The following is a 21,477-nucleotide window of genomic DNA, read 5'->3' as shown; positions in this document are numbered from 1 at the left end:
TTTGTTTTCAAAGGTTGTTAGGTCCTCATGTACCTTTACCTGTACCTTTAAATTTACCAAGGGGATACAGCTATTGCCCCTCAGCTCCTGTTTCTCCACCCCACCTACTGCAGCCGGCCGGGCTCTGTTCCGCTACAGAAGACTGGGCAAGGGGTTCATAGAGAAACCGAGCAGAAGATGCAGTGATTGTATCTGTTCTTGCCTCTTAAGTATTTATATGCAGTTGCCACAGCATTTCACCTACAGCCACAGTGTGAGGCACATCTTGACAATTTCATTATGAAATATAGAGGGAAGGCCAAAATATTTTGAGAAGATACAAGGGAGATCATTGGTGTAGAAGATGGGTGTATGGGTTGATTGGTTGTGTGCTTTTCTAGGATTGGCTCCGGAAAAGGGCCTGGCAACCATGCTTCCTTTACATCCTTGCTGCTCCCTCCTGTTCCAAAAAAGCTTTACCTTTAGAATTGGCACAAGAGTATTCCACTGAAGTTTTAAGAGGCCGTGTTTGAATGCTTGGCTGGGGCAATTTGGGCACCATTGTTACGGAAAGCAACAGGATTTATCCGAGGGAAGTGACCCTCCTTATAAGCGTCTGAAATTAGTTAGATTTTCCTTTATCTTAACTAATAATCAAGATTGCTTAATGCAGTGGAAGGTGATGTGGTGCCCACCAAGGTGCCATACCTCTCTGACTTCTTTTTAAAAAATGAACACATTTTCTTATTGCAGCTGGGATTGCTTCAAAACATAGGCTTTTCCGACTGCTCAGATCTTCATGGAATAGTAGAGTTGGAAGGGGCCTGTGCAGGAATCCACCCTATAGCATCCCTGACAGGTGGTTGTCCAGCTGCTTCTTGAATGCCTCTAGTGTGGGAGAGCCCACAACCTCCCTAGGTAACTGGTTCCATTGTCGTACTGCTCTAACAGCCAGGAAGTTTTTCCTGATGTCCAGCCAGAATCTGGCTTCCTGTAACTTGAGCCCATTTTTCTGTGTCCTGCACTCTGGGAGGATCAAGAAGAGATCCTGGCCCTCCTCTGTGAGACAACCTTTCAAATATTTGAAGAGTACTATCATGTCTCCCTTCAATCTCCTCTTATCCAGGCTAAACACACCCAGTTTCCCACAAATGCCCCTTGTCTCCACGATGGGGCTCAGAGACATGCTTACGAAATGAAGGAGAGAGAGAGTGGATGGCTGGGAGTGCAGTTGTGGGTGGTGAACCAGAGTGAGTGTGAAAAAGATGTGGGGAGGAATGAGCTGGCTGACAGAGGGAAAGGATTTGCTGCTGTTATGGTAGGTTCTGAACAGAAAAGTGTTCAAAGGAATTGTTTTCTGTGTGGTAGCTGAGGACCTTACCTCTGCATTGTACACCGTCCTTTGGATAGGTCCTTTGTGACTGCCTATGCCTCCCACGGCAGCCATTTTGTGGTGCTGCCCAAGGTAGGGTGACCATATGGAAAGGAGGATAGGGCTCCTGCATCTTTTAACAGTTGAATAGTAAAGGGAGTTTCAGCAGGTGTCATTTGTATGCATGCAGCACCTGGTGAAATCCCCTCTTCACCACAACAGTTAAAGCTGCAGGAGCCCTGCCCTCTTTGAGTGACCAAATATGAAAAAGAGCAGGGCTCCTGCAGCTTTAACTGTCGTGCTGAAGAGGGAAGTTCACCAGGTGCTGCATGCATACAAATAGCACCTGCTGAAATTCCCTTTTTTATTTAACTGTTAGAGATACAGGAGCCCTGTCCTCCTTTTCTAATAATCACCCTAGCCCACAGCACTTTCTCAAATTGCCAAGTGGGCCCACGGACCCAGAAGGGGCAGCCTACCTCTGGCTAAGTGGACTTTTTACAAAGGGACCCTCCTCCTGTAGCTACAAGGCAGCACTCTCAGGAGTATCGATGAGATTTCAAACAGAGCTTCTGAATGGATGCCAAGACCCCGACACCCAAGAGGGCTGACAGGCAGCATTTGAGGCATGACAAATCAAGCCCAACGTGCCCCTTCATTTCGTATTGACTTCAATGCCATAGTGGTCAATTTCAACAAGAGAGCTACTGCTAAAGAAGACTTTGCAACCATGGAGCTGGCTTCACTGAGCATCAGCAGCGGCCTGTCAGCATTATTTTAATGGCTGGTTATAAAGTGCATGCCAGTTTTCGTTGCGAGGTCTCAGTGATCAAGAAAGAGATTTCATTCATTCATTCGTTAGTTATTACAGAAGAACATAAATAGAGCCCTGCTGGATCAGACCGAGGGTCCATCTAGCCCAGCACTCTGTTCACACAGTGGCCAACCAGCTGTCGACCAGGGACCCACAAGCAGGACACTCTCCAACCCATGTTCCCCAGCAACTGGTATATATAGGTTACTGCCCAATAGCCGAAACTCTGGGCAGTCCACAACAATTAAAACCATAAAATACCAGACAATAAAATATGAATGAGATACAGTACAATATATATTTAAATATATAAATACATTTATTATTATTATTATTATTATTTATTACATTTATATACCGCCCCATAACTGAAGCTCTCTGGGTGGTTTACAAAAGTTAAAAACAGTAAACATTTAAAAAGTATACAAAATTTAAAACCATCAAAAACAACAGTATAAAAACAACAGTATCCATTTAAAAACAAAATTTCTGGTTAAAAAAGAAACTTAGCGTTGTTAAATGCCTGGGAGTTTACAACATAAAAATAACTAATAGAAGCTAGCCACAGTGCAAAACATTAAAATATAATACTAGATCAAAACAAACTGAAAAACTAAAATGCCTGGGAGAATGAAAAGGGTCTTAGAATCATAGAATAGCAGAGTTGGAAGGGGCCTATAAGGCCATCAAGTCCAACCCCCTGCTCAATGCAGGAATCCACCCTAAAGCATCCTTGACAGATGGTTGTCCTGCTGCCTCTTGAAGGCCTCTAGTGTGGGAGAGCCCACAACCTCCCTAGGTAACTGATTCCATTGCCGTATTGATTCCATTGTTTTGCACCTGATTCCATTGTTTTGCATCTGGTGCAAAACAAGTATATGGTAAGGCACCAGGCAAACCTTTCTGGGAAGCTCATTCTGTGTGTGACAGGGGTCCCACAGCAGAAAAGGCCCTGTTCTTAGTAGTCACCTCCCCTCACTTTCCTTGGCAGGGGTTCCTGGAGAAGGACTGCGGAAGCTGATCTTAGGCTCCGGGCAGGTGTAAATGGGAGGAGATGAGCCTTCAGGTAGCCTGGCCCCAAACTGTTTAGGGCTTTGAATGTTAGTATCGGGTTCAGAAATGGACTGGCAGTCAGTGCAGCTGAAAGAGTACTGGCATAATATGATCACATTGGTCAGTCCCCATTAATAGTCTCACTGCCCTAATTTAGACCAGCGGAAGTTTCCGGATCATTTTTAAAGGCAGCCCCATGTATAACACATTGCAGTAATCCAAATGAGAGGTTATCAGAGCATGGATAACTGTAGCTAGGCTATCTCTGGCCATATAAGAACATGACTGCTTTTCTGGTATGGAGGTCAGGTGGGTGTATGTATTTCAAAGAGAAGAATTTTGTAAAAATGTTCGTGGAAATTCACTGAAGTATGTTAAATGCAGTGAGTTTTTCATCTTTCCTAGCCTATCATACATAAGCTGCGTGGCAAACTGATGAATTAAACCACAGTAGGATTCCTCTTAAGTTCTTCTAAGGGGTGTTTGGGTGGGTGCATGCATGATAGACCGATAGACATGGAGATCATTCTCTCTCTCTCTCTCTCTCTCTCTCTCTCTCTCTCTCACACACACACACACACACACACACACACACACACACACTGCTAGAACTTGGGGGTCTCCCAATGAAATCATTTGGCAATCTATTCGGGACAAATAAAAGGTAGGATTTTTTCACACAAGTGTAGTTACTTATGGAATTCACTGCCAGAAGGTGTAGTGGTAGCTACTATCTTGGCTTTTAAATTATTTTAGATAAATCAATGGAAGATCAGTCTGTTACTTGTGAAGATGGGAGAAAACACCATCGTTGTAGGGCAGACCACTAGCAATGTATTGTCCATCTTATTTAGATGGAAAGGAAAGGAAAGGAAAGGAACTTCTCGTGCAAGCACTGAGTCATTACTGACTCTTGGAGGGACGCCAGCTTTCGCTGACGTTTTCTTGGCAGGCCTTATAGCGGGGTGGTTTGCCGTTGCCTTCCCTGGCCGTTATTACCTTTCCCCCAGCTAACTGGGTACTCATTTTACCGACCTCGGGAGGATGGAAGGCTGAGTCGACCCGAGCCGGCTGCCTGAGAACCAGCTTCCGCTGGGATCGAACTCAGGTCGTGGGGAGAGTTTCAGCTGCAAAAACCGCTGCTTTACCACTCTGCACCACACGAGGCTATTTAGATGGACGTACCTGATAATCCAGGATGGAGGAGGGAAGATCTCGCATTGCAATTAACGCAAGATCCCATCTCCATTTACACATGAGGCGTGACGACCTCAGGAAGAGAGGTGTCGTGCCTGCCATTTTTAAAATTATTTTTAAAGGAGAAGCAGTGCACAAACGCTCATGAGCTTGAGGTAGGTCTTTTTTTAAAAAAATTAACTTAATTTCCCTGCTCCCCTCACCCTACCCCTGATGCGCGCAGCGCGGCTCCTGGTGAGGAATCATGCGGAGCTGGGTCAAACTGTGGCAACGGGCCACACATTCCCGAGACTGCGGAAAAAGCAGGCCCAAAGTGGAGGGCTCTATCCCAGGGCAAGGGAGGGATGACCCCTCCCTGATCCCGGGATCCCCTGTGCGTCATGTGGATGCACAGGGACGATCCAGGGCTCGCCCCGTGATAAAGCCTGGTCTAGCTAAGGCCTGGGAATGGGGTGGCTGTGTGTCCTACATTACAGAGGGCAGTCCTCGATTCAAACAGATGGCCTTGAAGTTGCCTAACCACAGTGAGTACCTGGACAGCAAACTGAGACGGCACACAAATTCCCTGGTTACTGGTTTCCCCACTGTGGTGCACTGCCTTGCATTTCTATTAAAATTCCAGTAATTCTTTTTCAATTTGTATCTTTACTTATAAATCAGTATCTCCACATTGTAGTGCACTAAAGACGTTTTGGACCACAACTCCCAGCATTCCTGACCATTGGCTATGCTGGCTGGGTCTGATAGGATCAAAGTCTAAAACATCTGGAGGGCAGTAGGTTACCTACCCTTGCCTATTCTGAAATAATCTAGTGCTTTGCTAAGATTGCTGTTATCTTTAGAAGCTGGCCCAGCTGGTTGGCAAACAGATTCTAGCATCATCATTTACCGCTGGCTTATTATTTGAACGTTTCCATGGCAACCCTCCCTCTCTGCCTTCTGATCTTGTAAAGACTTACTTGCATGTTACTTTATGTGCTGTTAAGGCTTGGCTCATTAAAGAAAAGGGAGGGGGAACACAGATTTTGCTTAACGATGTTAAAGAGTTCAAAGCTGCAAATGGCTGCTGTGCAGAAGAGCCAAACTGCCCATTTTGCACCGATTCAACTATTTTAGAATTCCAATGAGACATCTTGGAATTGTGAACATTGTTTTATTTTATGATTTATTTTTATTTATTTTTGACCCTGCTTTTCCACTTTATCTGAGTGCATAGCAGCAGTGGCTACAAGCATTAAAAACAAAACAAAAAACAACGTATTTTTTTGTAAAACGGTAACATGCACAAAATGGAAAATAACAGGAGACACGGTGGCATAAAACACTAGAACAATGTTCAACTAAAAGAAATTAATAAATAAATAAATATGAAAAGTTCTGGGTGTGGAGGAGTTCTTTACCTGGCTTCAAAACAACATCGGCATAGGTGTTGGATAAGCCTAGCTGGGGAAAGCATTCCAAAGGCTACAGCTGAGAAAGTCCTATCCACAGGGCTACCTACCTCACCTCAGACAGCAGGAGCACCCAGCTGGCTCAGCTACTAGAACGAAACAAGCGCATTTAGCAGGAGTAGTAAAATATTATTCATCTTACATGTCATTCCCTCTAATAGTGTACACAGGTGGTGCGTGCCAACAGAAATGGAATGAAACAGGGGCCACTGAGAAACAAGGAGAAGTTTTCAATATACTCAGGGGAACTCTTGGGTTTAGAGAGGTAGAGGTTTTTTTTTAAGGGGAGGGAACTATGGGGGGGCACCCTTCCTCTTAAAAAACAAACAAACACAATGTAATGAACTCTGAGCATGTGCAGGTGCCATAGGATATTTGTAAGCTGGAAAAGAAAAGCAGAAAACCAAGGGGGTTGTAGAATGGAGTACCTATTGAAACCCTGAACAGGAGCAGTCCTTTTGCAGGGTTGATGTGAAGGAGAGCAGATAGACTGCGCTGGGCAGAGGACAAATAGGTGATGTAGTTGGGAAAAGGTAGTTTTAGTTTGGTATTATTATGCACCAGTTCTAAATGACAAAGGGCCTTGGTGCCAGGAAGATGCTTCTAATCTACTTCAATGCCATGAGTCATCTCAGAGGCCAAAGGAGGTGGGAGACGAAGGTAATAGGCTGAGGCTGAAGGGGGTGGGGGGTGGAGAGAGGAAACAGGAGAAAAGGATATAGTTGGGGACCAGCCCCATACTCCTTGTCTTGTCTTTGCCAAAAGATGTGGAGAGAACGATGGTGTGGGGTGGGAGAAGCAAGGCCCTGCTTATGAGCGAGTAGTCACAGTTAAGATGTAATTGTTTTATCTGTTACTGGGTTTTTATGCTATGCACGTTTCAAGCTACTTTTAGTTATTCTTCCCATGTATCTTGTATTTTATATTGTATCTTATATTGTATTTTATATTATGGTTTTATACTGTTGTTTTATACTTTGAATGGTTTTAATTTTTGTGAACAGCCCAGAGAGCTCCGGCTATTGGGCGGTATAGAAATGTAATAAATAAATAAATAAATAAATAAATAAATATCTACCCTACCTTTAATCTTAATAAAGTGTTCTACCTCACAATTTGTGAGCCCTTTTTGTCTTTGTCTGGGTCCTTGCTAAATCCGGTGGTACAGGTCACGGAAAGACTTGCTCAATCTTTACAATTATATCCTGCAATGTTTTGTTGAAGGTCATAATAATAGTTAATAATATTTTTTATTATTATTATTGAGCATGTATATAGCGCTTTTTGATTTCTCATCATTGTTCATATACATTAAATGTGATGTTGGGTGTACACCAAGTACGTTCCTGTGCAGGCTCATACGTACGTGATACGTACAGAGTTACCACATCCAAGATTTGTGGCCACACTGGCGTGTTAATACTTTATGTCTAAGAAACGTAACCTGCTTTTGACATAAGATATGCGGAGAATCACAGTTATGACTCAAAGAATCATCAAGTAAACAGCAAGAGGGGCAGGAACTTATGGGTCCCAAAACAAAGAGAAAATATTCCCAGGTGCCTAAAACCTCCCACAACCTTTTATTATGGCCAGTGCATTTCAGAAATTATTTCCTTCCTCAGCAACTAGAATTAAAATATTGTTGCAAAACATTATTAATGGTTTCAAACATTCCTAAAATCTGTAAACATGTCTAAACAGTTACACCAAATCATGTACTAAAATGCATCCACACTTATAAGACATAGCCATTAAAAACATGTATTTCCCCCCTTTAGGGTATATAGATAAAATTTATTGCCTTTACCTACTGATATGTTAAAGTGCAGCCATATGTTGAAATAAAAAAGTTTCCCTTTCACAAGACTACTTACATACACATCTAAAGTGAATCTGATACAGTAGGTTCCCTTGGCTGATAAAACAAATGGTTCCCTTGACAGAGAATCTCTATGGCCTTCTTAGCACATTCCTCTGCAGAAATATCTCCCTAGTCACCCTCTTATCTGCCCCCAGATGAGTTGCAAATAATTATTCCAACACTTCTGTCTCAAAATACTCAAATCACATGGGAGACTCACACTGATTTTATAGTCCTACATTGGCTGCAGATGAAATCAAGCCAATACTATTTTGTTCCAGGGGAGATTTCTTTCTAGCGTTTTTCTCCTCTACTCATGAGTAAATAGCAAGGTTCTTACCTAGGGTGACCATATGAAAAGGAGGACAGGGCTCCTGTATCTTTAACAGTTGCATAGAAAAGGGAATTTCAGCAGGTGTCATTGATATAAACGGAGAACCTGCTGAAATCCCCTCTTCATCACCACAGTTAAAGCTGCAGGAGCTATACTAGAGTGACCAGATTTAAAAGAGGGCAGGGCACCTGCAGCTTTAACTGTGGTGATGAAGAGGAAATTTCACCAGGTTCCCCATATATACAAATGACTCCTGCTGAAATTCCCTTTTCAATACAACTGTTAAAGATACAGGAGCCCTGTCCTCCTTTTCATATGGTCACCCTATCAGACCTAAGTTACGGTAATGGTAAGTTAGGACCCTTTCAAAAAAGTTTGTCCAGCTGCAGAGTTTAGAATATCTGTATTCTAAGAAGAAGTTTGGCATTAGGCTTATTTTTTTTTGTCTTTTGTGGCATTCACATATGATGAACAGTCTCCAGAGAAGTGTTTGCAATCACTGGTATTTAGTAGAGGACTCTTTGGCCTCAAACAACAGACCCTGCATGACTGTCGAACAAACCCAAAATATAAAGGCCTGGTTGGTACAATATTTATTTACAATATACTGATGCACCTTGATTGCTATATACCGACCAGCCTTTGAAAATTTTCGTTGCAGCAACAACATGTTATATAAGAATATGGTAGGCTAAGGCTTATTACTCAAGAGCAACCGTTTTGCTCATTTTTGTTTTAAACTAGGGTGACCATGTGAAAAGGAGGGCAGGGCTCCTGCATCCTGTTGTGATGAAGAGGGCTTTTCAGCAGGTGCTGTATTCATACAAATGACACCTGCTGAGATTCCGTTTTCAGTACAACTGTTAAAGATACAGGAGCCCTGTCCTCCTTTCCATATGGTCACCCTAGCCTTGGAAGTCATATAGTCCAACCCCTGTCAATGCAGGGAGTTTGTAACTACAGATATCTGTGCCTCCAGTGCAGGACAGCCCATGATCTCTTCAGGGGGCCTATTCTACTCTGGAACAGCTTTTATTGTTAGGGGGTTTGTGTTAACGTTTTGCTGAAAATCTGCTTCCCTGCAATTTCCTCTCTTTGTTTCTAGTCCTGCCCTCTGGAGCAACAGAGAACATGCTTGTTCCATAATCCATGTGATTATTCTGTGACCAGAAACAGAAAAGAAAACATTCTCAGGCACCTGGGGGGGAAATGCACACTTTTTTTTATTATGCCCAATGCATTTCGGAAAGGCCATACCTACTTCAGGGGCAGGAATTAAAATATGGCTGCAAAACTTTATTGTTTAAAACACTCCAAAAATCTGCAACCATGGGGCTGTCTACACATGGAGAAAGCCCCACGGTGGCTGTGGATCTGTGCCCTGTTGGTTAGACTATGCAAGCGCAGGTTCACAGCCATCAAGGGGCTTCCCTGCGACGCTGCGTTCTAAAAAAGTTGAGTACCCTGACTTTTTCAAAGGGAACAACATTAACACAGCACTTCCGCCATGTAATGTCGCTCCACGGCCAATCCAAGGCCAACCTGGGGGTGGAGCCTTGTGGAAGGCGACCAGCGATTGGTCGCCTTCCACCTGGAAGAGGGCGGGGGCAGTTCTGGGACCCGGATGGCTGTCCCAGCAACCCCACACTCCTTCCTCGACATCAGGATTATCCAACACCAGGGAAAGCACAGGGTTAAGGAGGGAGGCAACGCCAACCTGGTGCCGTGAAGACAGCCCCCATGTCTAAACCATTACATTAAATAATATACTAAAACGCATCTGCAATTTGCACTTATGAGACATAGCCAATTGTCCCCCTTTGGGTCATATTAGATAAAAGTTATAATTTATTGCCTTTACTGATATTTCAAAATGGAGATGTCCTCAGTTTATAGTTAGTGTTGTTATGCACCCAGGGCCAAGGCACAACAAGGAATTGTTCTGTAATCTCAGATACTGGTGTAAAGTCCATGTCACCATGGGCACTAGCAGTCCTTTCCCACTTTTTGCCCCTCAACACACAATAGCTCATGAATAGTGTAAATGTGGCTCATGCATAGTGAATCCCTCTCCCAAATTGGTATGTGGGTCAGCCCCTCTCCCTTTCATACACCGATTGGCTGCCTCTGTCCCCTTTCCCCTCCCTTCTGGCACTAACAGCCCAACCCTGGGCCTGCCTTCATGCCGAACTGATTGGCCAAACAGGGCAGTCCATCAGCCGCTGGTGGAGGGGCTGTCCTGCTTGTTTGGCGCAGGGGAAATTAATGTCTATCAAAGCTCGAGCTTTGAATTGTTTTCAGCTTTCAACATTTTCTGCACAGCTGCATTGCTCGAGCTTAAGGCACAATACTATGCATATTTAGCCTGAACTATGTCCTTCGATTATATTGCATTTTATTCTTTTAAGCATTTGCATATCATGTTATATTTTTAACTGTGTTTTGAAATGGTGATTTACTTTTAAAACTGGTTGCAATGTGCTCACAGAACATTCATTATTGGATTTGACCTGTATTAAATAAATAAAAATAACACAAATAAATACTTATTGTGCTGTCTGAACACACACTGGCGCCGTTCAGACAGCCCGCTGAACCATGCTGCTTAACCACAAAATGGTTAACGGAATGCAATGCATTCCGTTAACCATTTTGTGGTTAAGCAGCATGGTTTAGCATGTTGTCTGAACAGGGCCATAGCATTGCACCCTTCGTTGCCTCACTAAACTCGCAAGAAAGTATCCATCAGATTGCAGACTTAATCGGGAGAGGAAACGGCAGTGTGTTATTATTTCTATTTATTTATTTATTTATTTATTTTATTACATTTCTATACCGCCCAATAGCCGGAGCTCTCTGGGCGGTTAATTATTAATTAATACTTATATACTGCTTAATAAAATCCCTAAGGGGTTTACATATAATATGAAAATTGCCACTTAAAATACACTTTTAAAAACCACGGCTTAAAATGTACCACTAAAAGCCATTTCAGTTATTATTAGTATTATTATTGTTATTTACAGTTGTATACTGGCCCATAGCCAAGCTCTCTGGCCGGTTTACATAAGATGATGATGACGACAACAACAGCAGCAGCAATACAGAGACAGTAACAAGAAGCTGCAGAATGATTAATTTCCCTTAGGGAGAAATTGCACCAGTTGCTGGGGAACATGGGTGGGAGGGTGCTGTGGCACCATGTCCTGCCTTGTTGGTACCTGGCCGCTGGCCACTGTGTGAACAGAGTGCTGGACTAGATGGATGGACCCTTGGTCTGATCCAGCCGGGCTCTTCTTCTTATGTTCTATGCATGTTTATACAAGGGTGGGGGAAGTCCAATAATTCCCAGCATTTCCCAGCCAGCCATGCTGGGAATTGTAGGACTTTTTTTTCCTTTCGAAATATGCATAGGATTCGCTTTGAATTAAAACTGGTGCAGCACCATGGATCGCTCCTTTAGAGTTCTGGCTGGTTCTGACTCAAACCCGGAATGGATTCGGAGCCCCACCAAATTCGGAGCCACCCGCCTCCGATGGCTGGTTGGCCACTGTGTGAACATAGTGCTGGACTAGATGCACCCTTGGTCTGATCCAGCAGGGCTCTTCTTCTAATGTTCTATGCATGTCTATACAGGCAGGGGAGGGGGAGTCCTATAACTCCCAGCTTTCCCCAGCCAGACGTGCTGGGAATTGTAGGACTTTTTCCTCCCTGTGGAAATATGCATAGGATTCGCTTTGAATTAAAACTGCGAGCAAGCCCGCTTAAATAAATGTGTTTTCAGGAGGCGGGCGCAATGAGAAACATCCCATCTTTTGCAGCAGCTGCTGCTGAGTTCCAGGCCAGAGTAAAGGTGTTCGTCTTTCAGGTGCCACCAGAGAGGGCTCTTTTGCCGGTTTTGTTGCAAGCAGAGGAGGCTGGTGGCTCCGATGTCCGTGGGGCTGTGAATTTCCGTAAGAACCAGCCCGAACTCTAAAGGAGCGATCCAAGTTGCCGAACCTATTTGAGGTGAGGTTGAGTCCCGCACCTCAGATCGCTTCCCCAGAGTTCGGACGAGTTCGGACCCAAACCCAGAGCGGATGCACAACCCCACCGACGTCGGAGCCACCCGCCTCCACTGAAACAGATATCTAAGGTGCGGGACGGTAACAAGAAGCTGAGCCCTCTCTTGTGGCACCTGAAAGACGAACACCTTTATTCTGGCCTGGAACTCAGCAGCAGCAGCAGCTGCTGCAAAAGATGGGATGTTTCTCATTGCGCCCGCCTCCTGAAAACACACTTAATTTAAGCGGGCTTGCTCGCAGTTTTAATTCAAAGCGAATCCTATGCATATTTCCGCAGGGGGAAAAAAGTCCTACAATTCCCAGCACGTCTGGCTGGGGAACGCTGGGAGTTATAGGACTCCCCCCCCCCCCCGTATAGACATGCATAGAACATAAGAAGAAGAGCCCTGCTGGATCAGACCAAGGGTGCATCTAGTCCAGCACTATGTTCACACAGTGGCCAACCAGCCATCGGAGGCGGCTGGTTCCGAATTTGGTGGGGCTCCGAATCTATTCCGGGTTTGAGTCAGAACCAGCCAGAACTCTAAAGGAGCGATCCATGGTGTTGGGGGGGGGGGATTGGCTTCCGCCCCTGGGATAGCTCCTTTAGAGGCCTGACTGGTTTTGACTAAAACCCAGGGAGGATGCACGGCCCCACCAGAATCGGAGCCACCAGCCTCCACTGACGTAGGAAGCCCCCCCCCCCCGCGCCAAATCATACTGCCACCCCCCCTCCCTTCTCCCATTCCGGAGAATGTCCGAAATTTTTTCCCTCTGCGACTTCCCCCTAGCGGCGTCTGCGGGGAGCGCGCTTTCCTGGCTGTGATGCAATTGGAGGCAGGCAAGGAAGGAACCAGCCGCCTGCTGCCGCTGCTGCTGCTCAAGGAGCGCCTTTCATTCTAAGCTGTGCTGCAACGTGTCCCACCGGCGGCTGCTTTTTCTCCTGTCCTCCGGGGCTGCTTTTGTAGCGGGAGACCGTGCTCCGTTTTTGCAGCCGTGCAAGAGAGATCCGTAAAGGAAAGAAAGGCTCCCGGGCGATCCCCAGCTCTCTCTCTCTCTCTCTCTCTCTCTCCTTGGCTGCCTGCTTTTTTTTCTTTCTTTTGCTTTTCTTCTTCTTCTCCCTTTTGGAAATTGGGGACTGGATTTTGCCAGCATGATGAAGGTAAGAATCTGCGAGGAGCGATCATGCTATGCCTGCATGCATGCGTGCATGCATCGTGGCCAAGGGACCCGGCGGCCACGTTTGCAAGGCGGGGGTGGGGTGGGGGAAGCTGCCACTTTGAAAGCAATCCCGAATCGGGGGCGATATTGCCGCTCTGTTTCAGGGGTTCCTTTCTCAGCCAGCCGCTTCGACTGGAGTTCTGCCGCTCTGTGATAGCATCCATACGGACTAGCGTTGAAAATCAATAAGATCGCGTGCGTGTGGGGGTGGTGGGGAGGGGGGGTTGGACACGGAGGGACACAAGATCGAAGGTCAGCAATTTATTTATTTACCTGCAGAGAAGAATATTATTATTGCTTTTTGGGGGAGGGGGGGAAAGGAGAGGTTAGATTAAGGAGTTAAAAAAGGAGAGGATGTAGTGGTTAAATCTCTCCTCTTCCCCCCCCCCGCCTCATTGCATTAACTAAAAACCTGTACTTTATGCTTTTGCAGGCATCTTGTATTCTTCATTCTCCCCCCCACCCCACCCCCGGAATTTGGCAATAGAAATGCTAAAATGGAACAATAAATGACAAGAATGCCATTGCTAACTCTAGCTGGAGGATTCGAGAGGGTGTTTTTTGGGGGGCGGGGGCGGGGGAAGGATGTGTGTGTCTGTGTCGGGTAGTTTTCGCGTGTCCGGATTGTTGTTGTTTTTGGATGCTGCATTTAAAGGTTCCAGGCGTTTATTTATAGATCTCCGCTTTGCCATCAAATTTGCACGCCCCGAATCAGGTCAACAGGCAGCCCACGACTCGCTGGTGATGGTTTGGAGCCGCCGGTGATGGGCAGGGTTGGAGTTAATGGAAGATGTGAGTTCAGTTCCCCTCTTGACGTGAGATCCTGCAAGACTGTCACCCCCCCTCTCCTCCCCTTCTCTGCCAGCTAAGCTGTTCTAACAGATGCGCTCTAGATCCTGTTTCCTTTCACACATTTCCTCCAGTCGTCGAATCGGAGAGGGAGACATTCTCCCCTCAAAGCACCACTGTGTAGATTTTTTTTTAAAAAAAAAAAACCTTCCAGGGCAATGCTGATGTTGGGGGTTTGAGAGTGAGGAGAGGCGGTAACGTTATTCCCCACCAAACAGCTACTACAACCTAGGACGTCTCTTTGGGTGGGGCGGGGAGGCAGATTTCAGCGAAAGGGATGGAATTCACATGAGCGTGCTGAGATCCATGTTGGGACGGAGCGCTAGGGAAAAGGTCACGGCCAAGTTGCAGATTTCAGCTGCGTGTCCCCCGTGCTGTTCGTCATGCTACTGGCAAGAAGGGACAGGGTAGGAGTCCAGAGGCTAGCTGGGGGGCGTGATTGACTTTTTGTGGAATTGTTCGGTGCCCTCCGCTACTCAAGGGGAGTTATTTTGCCGCACCAGCTGGAAATGGGGGTGCCACTTAAACACACACACACACACACAGCTGTTTGGCAGGTATTAAAGAGCTCACTGCTACCCGTCCTACCGCTTCATCTCTGAGCCCAAAAATTCTAAACAACACCACCCTTACCTGCTCAATTTTGGCATGTCAGGCTGCTGCTGAGGGCCTCAGGAGCATGGGCAGAAGGAAAAGCTGGCACTGTGAAGTGCAATCTACATCCCATGCTTTGCAGAATTGGGACCTGCCGTGAAATGTTGCAGTTCAGGGTGCAAGCTGGCCAGGCATACCCACTTCCAGAATACTCCATTTCATCCCACCATCCTGGCTTTCTCAGTCCAACGTCTGCCCCAACATTGAGCGTCGCGTGTCCATTAAAACAGCCTCGTTGGGCTGTTTTATGGATATTTTCCCTACCTTAAAAGGGTGGGGGTTGTTCCTAAATATTTTTGTGTGTGCTTTTACAAACGTTGGGGTTCCCACGTTTTGGTGTAGTTTTACCTAAGGATTAACATTCAGAGAAATGTTAATCTATATTTTGTCTATATGAACTGAGCCCTGCTCAGAGTGGCCTGCAGTCTTCCATCGCTGGTCAAGACAGGGGCGGGGGAAGAGGATAGGACAGAGCCGGCCCTATCATTAGGCAGCGTGAGGCGGCTGCCTCAGGCAGCAGACTTTGGGTGTTATGAAAAGGGAGCAAATGATTCATTACTTAATTTGTTGTTTATTGGATTTTTACTGTCAATGTCAGGGAGAGACACTAGTGGGATTTTCTGTCATGTGCCACAGGAATTGGCCTGATTTTGGGTAATATGCACCTTGACTTGTGGTGTTGTTGGTGGAAACAACGCAATTTGCCACTCTACCTCAGGCTGCAAAATGTCTTGGGCCTGCCCTGTTGATGCATAGGGAGCAGAGATGGAGTAAGGGAGAGCCAGGAACCAGACGTATACTGCGTCAGACCCTGGGGCTAATTAGCCTGGTATCTAGCCTGGATGGCTTTTCCCATCACCAGCTACCTGGTCCTCAGGCCCCAGCCCAAAACATTTTGCTGCCTGAAGTAAGGGACAATGTGGCATCCCACTTCCATTCCATGCATGCAAGTTGACCGTACTGGTTGTCAAATCTTACTCCAACCCTTTCTGGGAGAGTGTCAGTCACCACACCAGCGCCTCACCCACCCAAAAAGTTATAAATAGCCAGAGCTGGCCCAAGATAGTTTGCTGCCTGAGGTGAAGGACAAGATGGCGCCCCCTTCCATTCCTTGTACAACGTCTGCCTGGACTGGCAGTTGACTTCCCTCAACACTGGTGATGGGACAACATCCTCTACAACACCTGAAGGCAGCAGGCTAGGTCAGGCCATGAGGCCCACAGCTCTCTCCTCGAACAATTTGCTGCCACTTCACAGCATCTGCCTGAGCTGACTGCCTCACACTGCCTAATGGTAGGGCCGGCCCTGTAAGTAGCTCCCTGGCTCACTCTGTTTCATGGTAAGACTAACCTTACTGGTCCTTTTTTTAACAGGAGATACAGGGGGTTGAATCCGGGATTTCCTGCCCGTGCACTACTTGACTTTGGACACAATCCTACGCATGTTTAGTCAGAAAAACGTCTACAACTCCCAGCATTCCCCTGGCTGAGGAATGCTGGGAGTTGTAGGACTTTTTTTCCTGCCTAAACATGCGTAGAATCGCACCCTTAATCATAGCATGGTTCAGACAAGGCTTCGCTAAGGCTTGGAGGGATAGTCGCGCCTTAACACCCCCTTGCCTGCACCACCGTCGTCTTGCTTCATCTTCTCCTTACGTGCCACCTTCCAGGGTGGGGGAAGGGGCCGTGGTTCAGTAGTAGAGCGCGTGCGGAAAATCCCCGCCCAACGCCTGTCATCTGCGTGCAATAAAACCACCAAGAGGACGTCTGTAGAAATCGTGGGCAGCGCTGCAGGAATTGGTTTGCAAAGCAAGGTCGAAAGTACGACAATGCGTTGCCGTGTGGCGTGCGTCTGTTCTGGGTTCCAGTCACTTATTCCATTTCCCCGCCCGCTCGGTTTTCCATCCCCTTTCTTCCAGTCAGTCGGTCTCCATTCTGTGGCCACCAAGAATACTCCGTCCTCTTTGAGCTGTTTCCTTGGTTCCCCCCCCCCTCCTCTCAGGGTTTTCACCCCTAAAGATATCTGTGTACTTCTGCAAACCGTGGGGTTTCCCCAAGCCAGCTAATACCTCCTTCCCTCTTGTGTGTGGGTGGTGTGGTTCAGCTATTTAAGCAACGGCACTCAGCACCTGAACATCAAAACTAAAGGGAATGATTAAATGGTACATTCGGAACGGAGAGGTGTCCTAGCCATACATGAAGGCAGAACTACGTGCCATTTGTAGTCCTTTGATTTGGAGGGTGTATGTGTGGTGTTCTGTTTTTAAAAAAATGTAATTTGAAGTGGAAGGCTGGCACAAAGAAGAGAATGCCTTAACATTGCATCTGTGCTGTTTTCCCCCCCTTTTTATTGAAAATTTATTTATTTATTGCACTTATATACCGCTCCCATAGCCAGGGCTCTCTGGGCGGTTTACAGAAATTCTAAAATTAAGATTAAAACGAGTATACAAAATTAAAAATTCTAAAATACAGAACATACACATTTATATCCCGCCTCTTTTCCTCCAAGGAACCCAAGGTGGCGTACATAATCCTCCTCCTTGCCATGTTTTCCTCACAACAACAACCCTGTGAGGTAGGTTGGGCTGAGAGTCTGTGACTGGCCCAAAGTCACCCAGTGGGTTTCCATGGCCGGGTGGGGACTAGACCCCGGATCTCCCGACTCCCAGTCCAACACTCTATCCACTACACCACACATTAATCTCTCTGTTACCCCATCCCCACTTTACCTATGCTGGGGAAAAGAGGAGATAAAAACATCTGATAGCCAGTGTGGTGTAGTGGTTAGGGTGTTAGACGGGGGCTTGGAAGAACCGAGTTCTAGTCCCCACATGGCCATGTAAGCTCCCCGGGTGACTTTGGGCCAGTCCCTGACTCTCAGACTAAGGCCTTACATGCCATTTATTCCGGGGTGGTCACGAGGTTGTCCCTGCGCCCCCATTTGATGCACTGATCCTGGGGTGAACCGGGCACGAGCACTCAGTTCTCCCGGGATATCTGGGACTGCTTTCCCCCCAGTTTTTTTCTGCTTTCTCAGGACCATCCTGAGCTCCGTGGATGGTGTAGCTCTCCCTCCCGGGGTTTGCCTCTTTGCCAAGAGTAGCGGGGCTCAGGAAATGGGCACGGAGCTGTTCAAGGGAAGATCGAGGGGGAGGGGGAGAGCATTTTCGCCATCTTTGGGATGGTGCTCGGCGTCTTCCAGCACCGAGTTTGCTGGTGATTTTAATGTACCTTCGCGCCGGATTGCGACCGTGCAGTTGCGCAAATGCTTCCTCTTTAAAAAAATAATGTCATTAGGGAATGTCCCTCCTTATTTTCGGGACAACTCACTGGCGTGTGGCCCCTGAGGGATGATCCCGGAAGTGGAAAACTCCGTGATCGTCCCTCCCCACTCCCCAAAGGGCTGCAGGTGTCGATGAGCCCTAACCTACCTCACAGGGTTATTGTGAGGATAAAATGGGGAGGAAGAAGACCATGTGAGCTACCTTGAGTTCCTTGCAAGAGGGAAAAAGGCGGGATATAAATGTAATGCGAAGTCCAAATAAAACAGTCGGAGATGAAGGTGGAGAATTAGTGAGAATTGTGAATGTTACAACTGGAGAGATCATATCCATCCAAACCATTGATTGCAGAAATAATAAATAAAGAAAAAAATAGCAGGCGGTGAGTCAGCAGTGGTAAAATGGCATGAGGAGAAACAGTTAAAATGCTCCCCCCCCCCCAAAAAAAATACTGTTCTTCCACTTAAAATTGTAGGTTTGGTAGTGTTGAAAAATCCCCAAAGAATTGTGGAGCCACATATAACTTGTAGTTGTGCTCTGAGTCTAGCAACGGAAGTGAATGAAGTTCTGTCATTCATGTCAAGAATCCAGGCGATGCTGCTTGGTCCAGCAATAACCAATCTTAACAGGTTGGTGTTTATATTTGCAGGACCTCATAGGTAAGAATCAATTGCTGTTTGTAGCGGCAATACCAACCTCGCTGTTGTGACTACAATCTTGTGATACCAACGATACCAAGAAATCATTTAGCCACTGCTTTTCGAAACTTCTTGGCGGAATGTCCTTCCCCTGAGGATTTTGGGGGAAGGGGAAATCATAGCAAGAAAAGGAAAAAAGCCAGACAGAAAATAAGATTTTGCCTTCTTCTGTTGTATTCCCTGGGATCAAACACTGCCATCGGTAAACTGGAGCGTTGACTTTGCAATGCTGTTAACACTGTTTTCCTTGTCGTGGTAAAGATGCATGGATGAAAAGGGATGTGAATGGATCTTCAGCAGGGTGGATTGTACATTTTATGAAAGGAGGCTAGAATGAAGAACAGAACAAGAAGGTCTGCACTGGAGCACACTGAAGGCCTATCTAAGCCAGCATTCTGTTTGCACAGTGATAGGGTGACCATATGAAAAGGAGGACAGGTCTCCTGTATCTTTAACAGTTGCATAGAAAAGGGAATTTCAGCAGGTGTCATTCATATGTATAGAGAGCCTGCTGAAATTTCCTCTGCATCACAACAGTTAAAGCTGCAGGTGCCCTGCCCTCTTTTAAATCTGGTCACTCTAGTATAGCTCCTGCACTTTAACTGTTGTTGAAATGACTCAATGGGTCTTTGCTCTGGGCAGTTCTATTAGGACAAATATTCTAATGGTAAGAGCTGTTTGATGGTGGGACACACAGCCATTGGAAAAGGTGGGCTGTCCTTCACTGGAAATATTTAGTGATGCCCATCTGTCAGGAATGCTGTAGGTACAAGATTCATGCATTGAATAAGGGGATGGACTAGGTGACCTCCAAGGTCTCCCCAACTCTACAGGTGTCTTTCCCAGCCCTATCTGTAGATGCTAGGGATCAAAGTCGGGGCCTTCTGCCTGCAGAGATTCTGTTTTGCTACTAAGCTGCAGCCCTTCTCCTAAATGAGATGGGTTCTGGGACTGGTGTTCATCCTGGGTGTGCTAAATTGCCAGGCCAGACAAGCTAGCATTACATCATCTTATGTATGCATTCAGCTAATTGTGACCTTGAGCATTCACGCGTGGTCATTATGGCCTTCAGCAAATATATCACTGAATGGCTCACGTGCCCAAAGAGGATTTGTCAAAGGATAGAATATCTTTGTGGTGGCATTAACGCCTGTCCAGATAGAGGTCAAAGAACGAGGCTGGGTAAATCTCATGTTGGATGTGAATAGATGCCCAATGGTGGTGGTTAATTTAGGGCCCTACTTGGAAGGGGAAGACTTATGCGTGCCATATTATGATGTAACCCAGAAGTCTGTGCCTTACCTGGAGGAGTTGGTTATTAAGGCACCATGAGGCCGGCATAAGGCACTAGTTCAAAAGCTTGCCACTAGGTGGCCTTGTTTTTTCCCCTATAGGGGGAAAAAATCTTACTTTTTTTCTACTGTGTACCTGTATTTTTTCCTCCCTGGAACAAATAAAAACTGAATGGGAGCTGATTTTAATTTGGAAAATGTATCCTTCCATTATGAGGGAGTCTACACCAGCTGTTTATTGCAGGACTGTATCACAGCCGTCACTAACAGGGCACATGATGTTCGCCTGCTCCTGCAGTGATCTCCGCTCCACCTCTAAGTTATACCTTAATATCTCTGATTGCTTTTGTCGTGCTTTTTCCGTCTCTCTCTTGTCCATTCCGAAGAACCTTTGCGGTGTGCTCCCCCCTTTGCGAGGTCATTGATGGTCACCGCGAGTCCCGGGCTCAGCGAACAGCCAATCAGCTGTGAAGGGTGTGTGCATGGCTATCGGAGGTGCGCGGGAGTGGACCTGTCTGCCATTTCCATGACATGTTTTGGATGGGTATCAGTGTGTTTCATTGCCGAGTATCTTTTTCTTTTCTTTTTTTAATGCAAACATACAGTATCTCTGTGCAGGAGTGCATATTTGATGGAGTTCCTATCCCCGAGTCATTAAAAAAATCGCCCTGTGAGTGGGGAAGTGGGGAACATTCAGAAGCATCCCTCTTCCGCAGCAAAAGGGCCGCAGGTGTGATTAGCCCTATCAGGAATATGGCAGGTGAGGACACTTGGAGGGCTTTTTCAGTTGTGGCACCGAATCTGTCTTCTTTGGGAGGCCCATTTGGCTTTCTCATAATAATGGAACCCAGGGTCACCCCATGAAGCCGATTGGTGGGAGATTCAGCACAGATGGATGAAGGACTACTTCACACAGCATGTAGTTAAACTATGGAATTTGCTACCACCAGATGCAGTGATGGCTACAAGGTTGGATGGCTTTAAAAGGGTGGTTAGAAAAATTCCTGGAGGAGAAGGATATCAATGGCTACTAGTACTGATGACTATGTGCAACCTCCAATATCAGAGGCAGTAAGCCTATGTGCCCCAGTTTTGCTGGGGAACATGGTTGGGAGGGTGCTGTTTATTATTTATTTATTTATTATTGCATTTATATCCCAAGGAACCCAAGACGGCATACATAATCCTCCTCCTCCTCTCCATTTTATCCCCATAGCAACAACCCTGTGAGATAAGTTGGGCTGAGAGTCTGTGACTGGCCCAAAGTCACCCCGTGGGTTTCTATGGCTGAGTGGGGGCTAGAACCCGGATCTTCTGACTCCCAGTCCAACACTTTAGCCACTACACTACACTGGCCGTTGCATTCATGCCAT

At 46.2% G+C, this 21,477-nt stretch overlaps 1 protein-coding gene across 3 annotated transcripts in view; it reads left to right on the top strand.

The window, feature by feature from the left end:
• Window positions 1-13,232: 13,232 nt before the first annotated feature.
• The window catches only part of BCAT1 (branched chain amino acid transaminase 1), an 81,755-nt gene continuing 73,510 nt past the window's right edge, over window positions 13,233-21,477 (top strand). For all 3 annotated transcript variants that reach the window (XR_010025855.1, XR_010025854.1, XM_063134800.1), the window contains exon 1: window positions 13,233-13,269. Coding sequence is in view for 1 of the 3 variants with exons in the window: in XM_063134800.1 (XP_062990870.1) it covers window positions 13,261-13,269 (9 nt within the window). In the remaining 2 variants the exon portion in view is untranslated. The remainder of the gene's footprint in view (window positions 13,270-21,477) is intronic.

Source organism: Elgaria multicarinata, chromosome 9 (genome assembly GCF_023053635.1).
Source record: "Elgaria multicarinata webbii isolate HBS135686 ecotype San Diego chromosome 9, rElgMul1.1.pri, whole genome shotgun sequence".
NCBI classification, from domain to species: Eukaryota; Metazoa; Chordata; class Lepidosauria; order Squamata; family Anguidae; genus Elgaria; species Elgaria multicarinata.
Note: the sequence above shows the minus strand (reverse complement) of the source record. Positions and strands in the feature narration are given on the sequence as shown.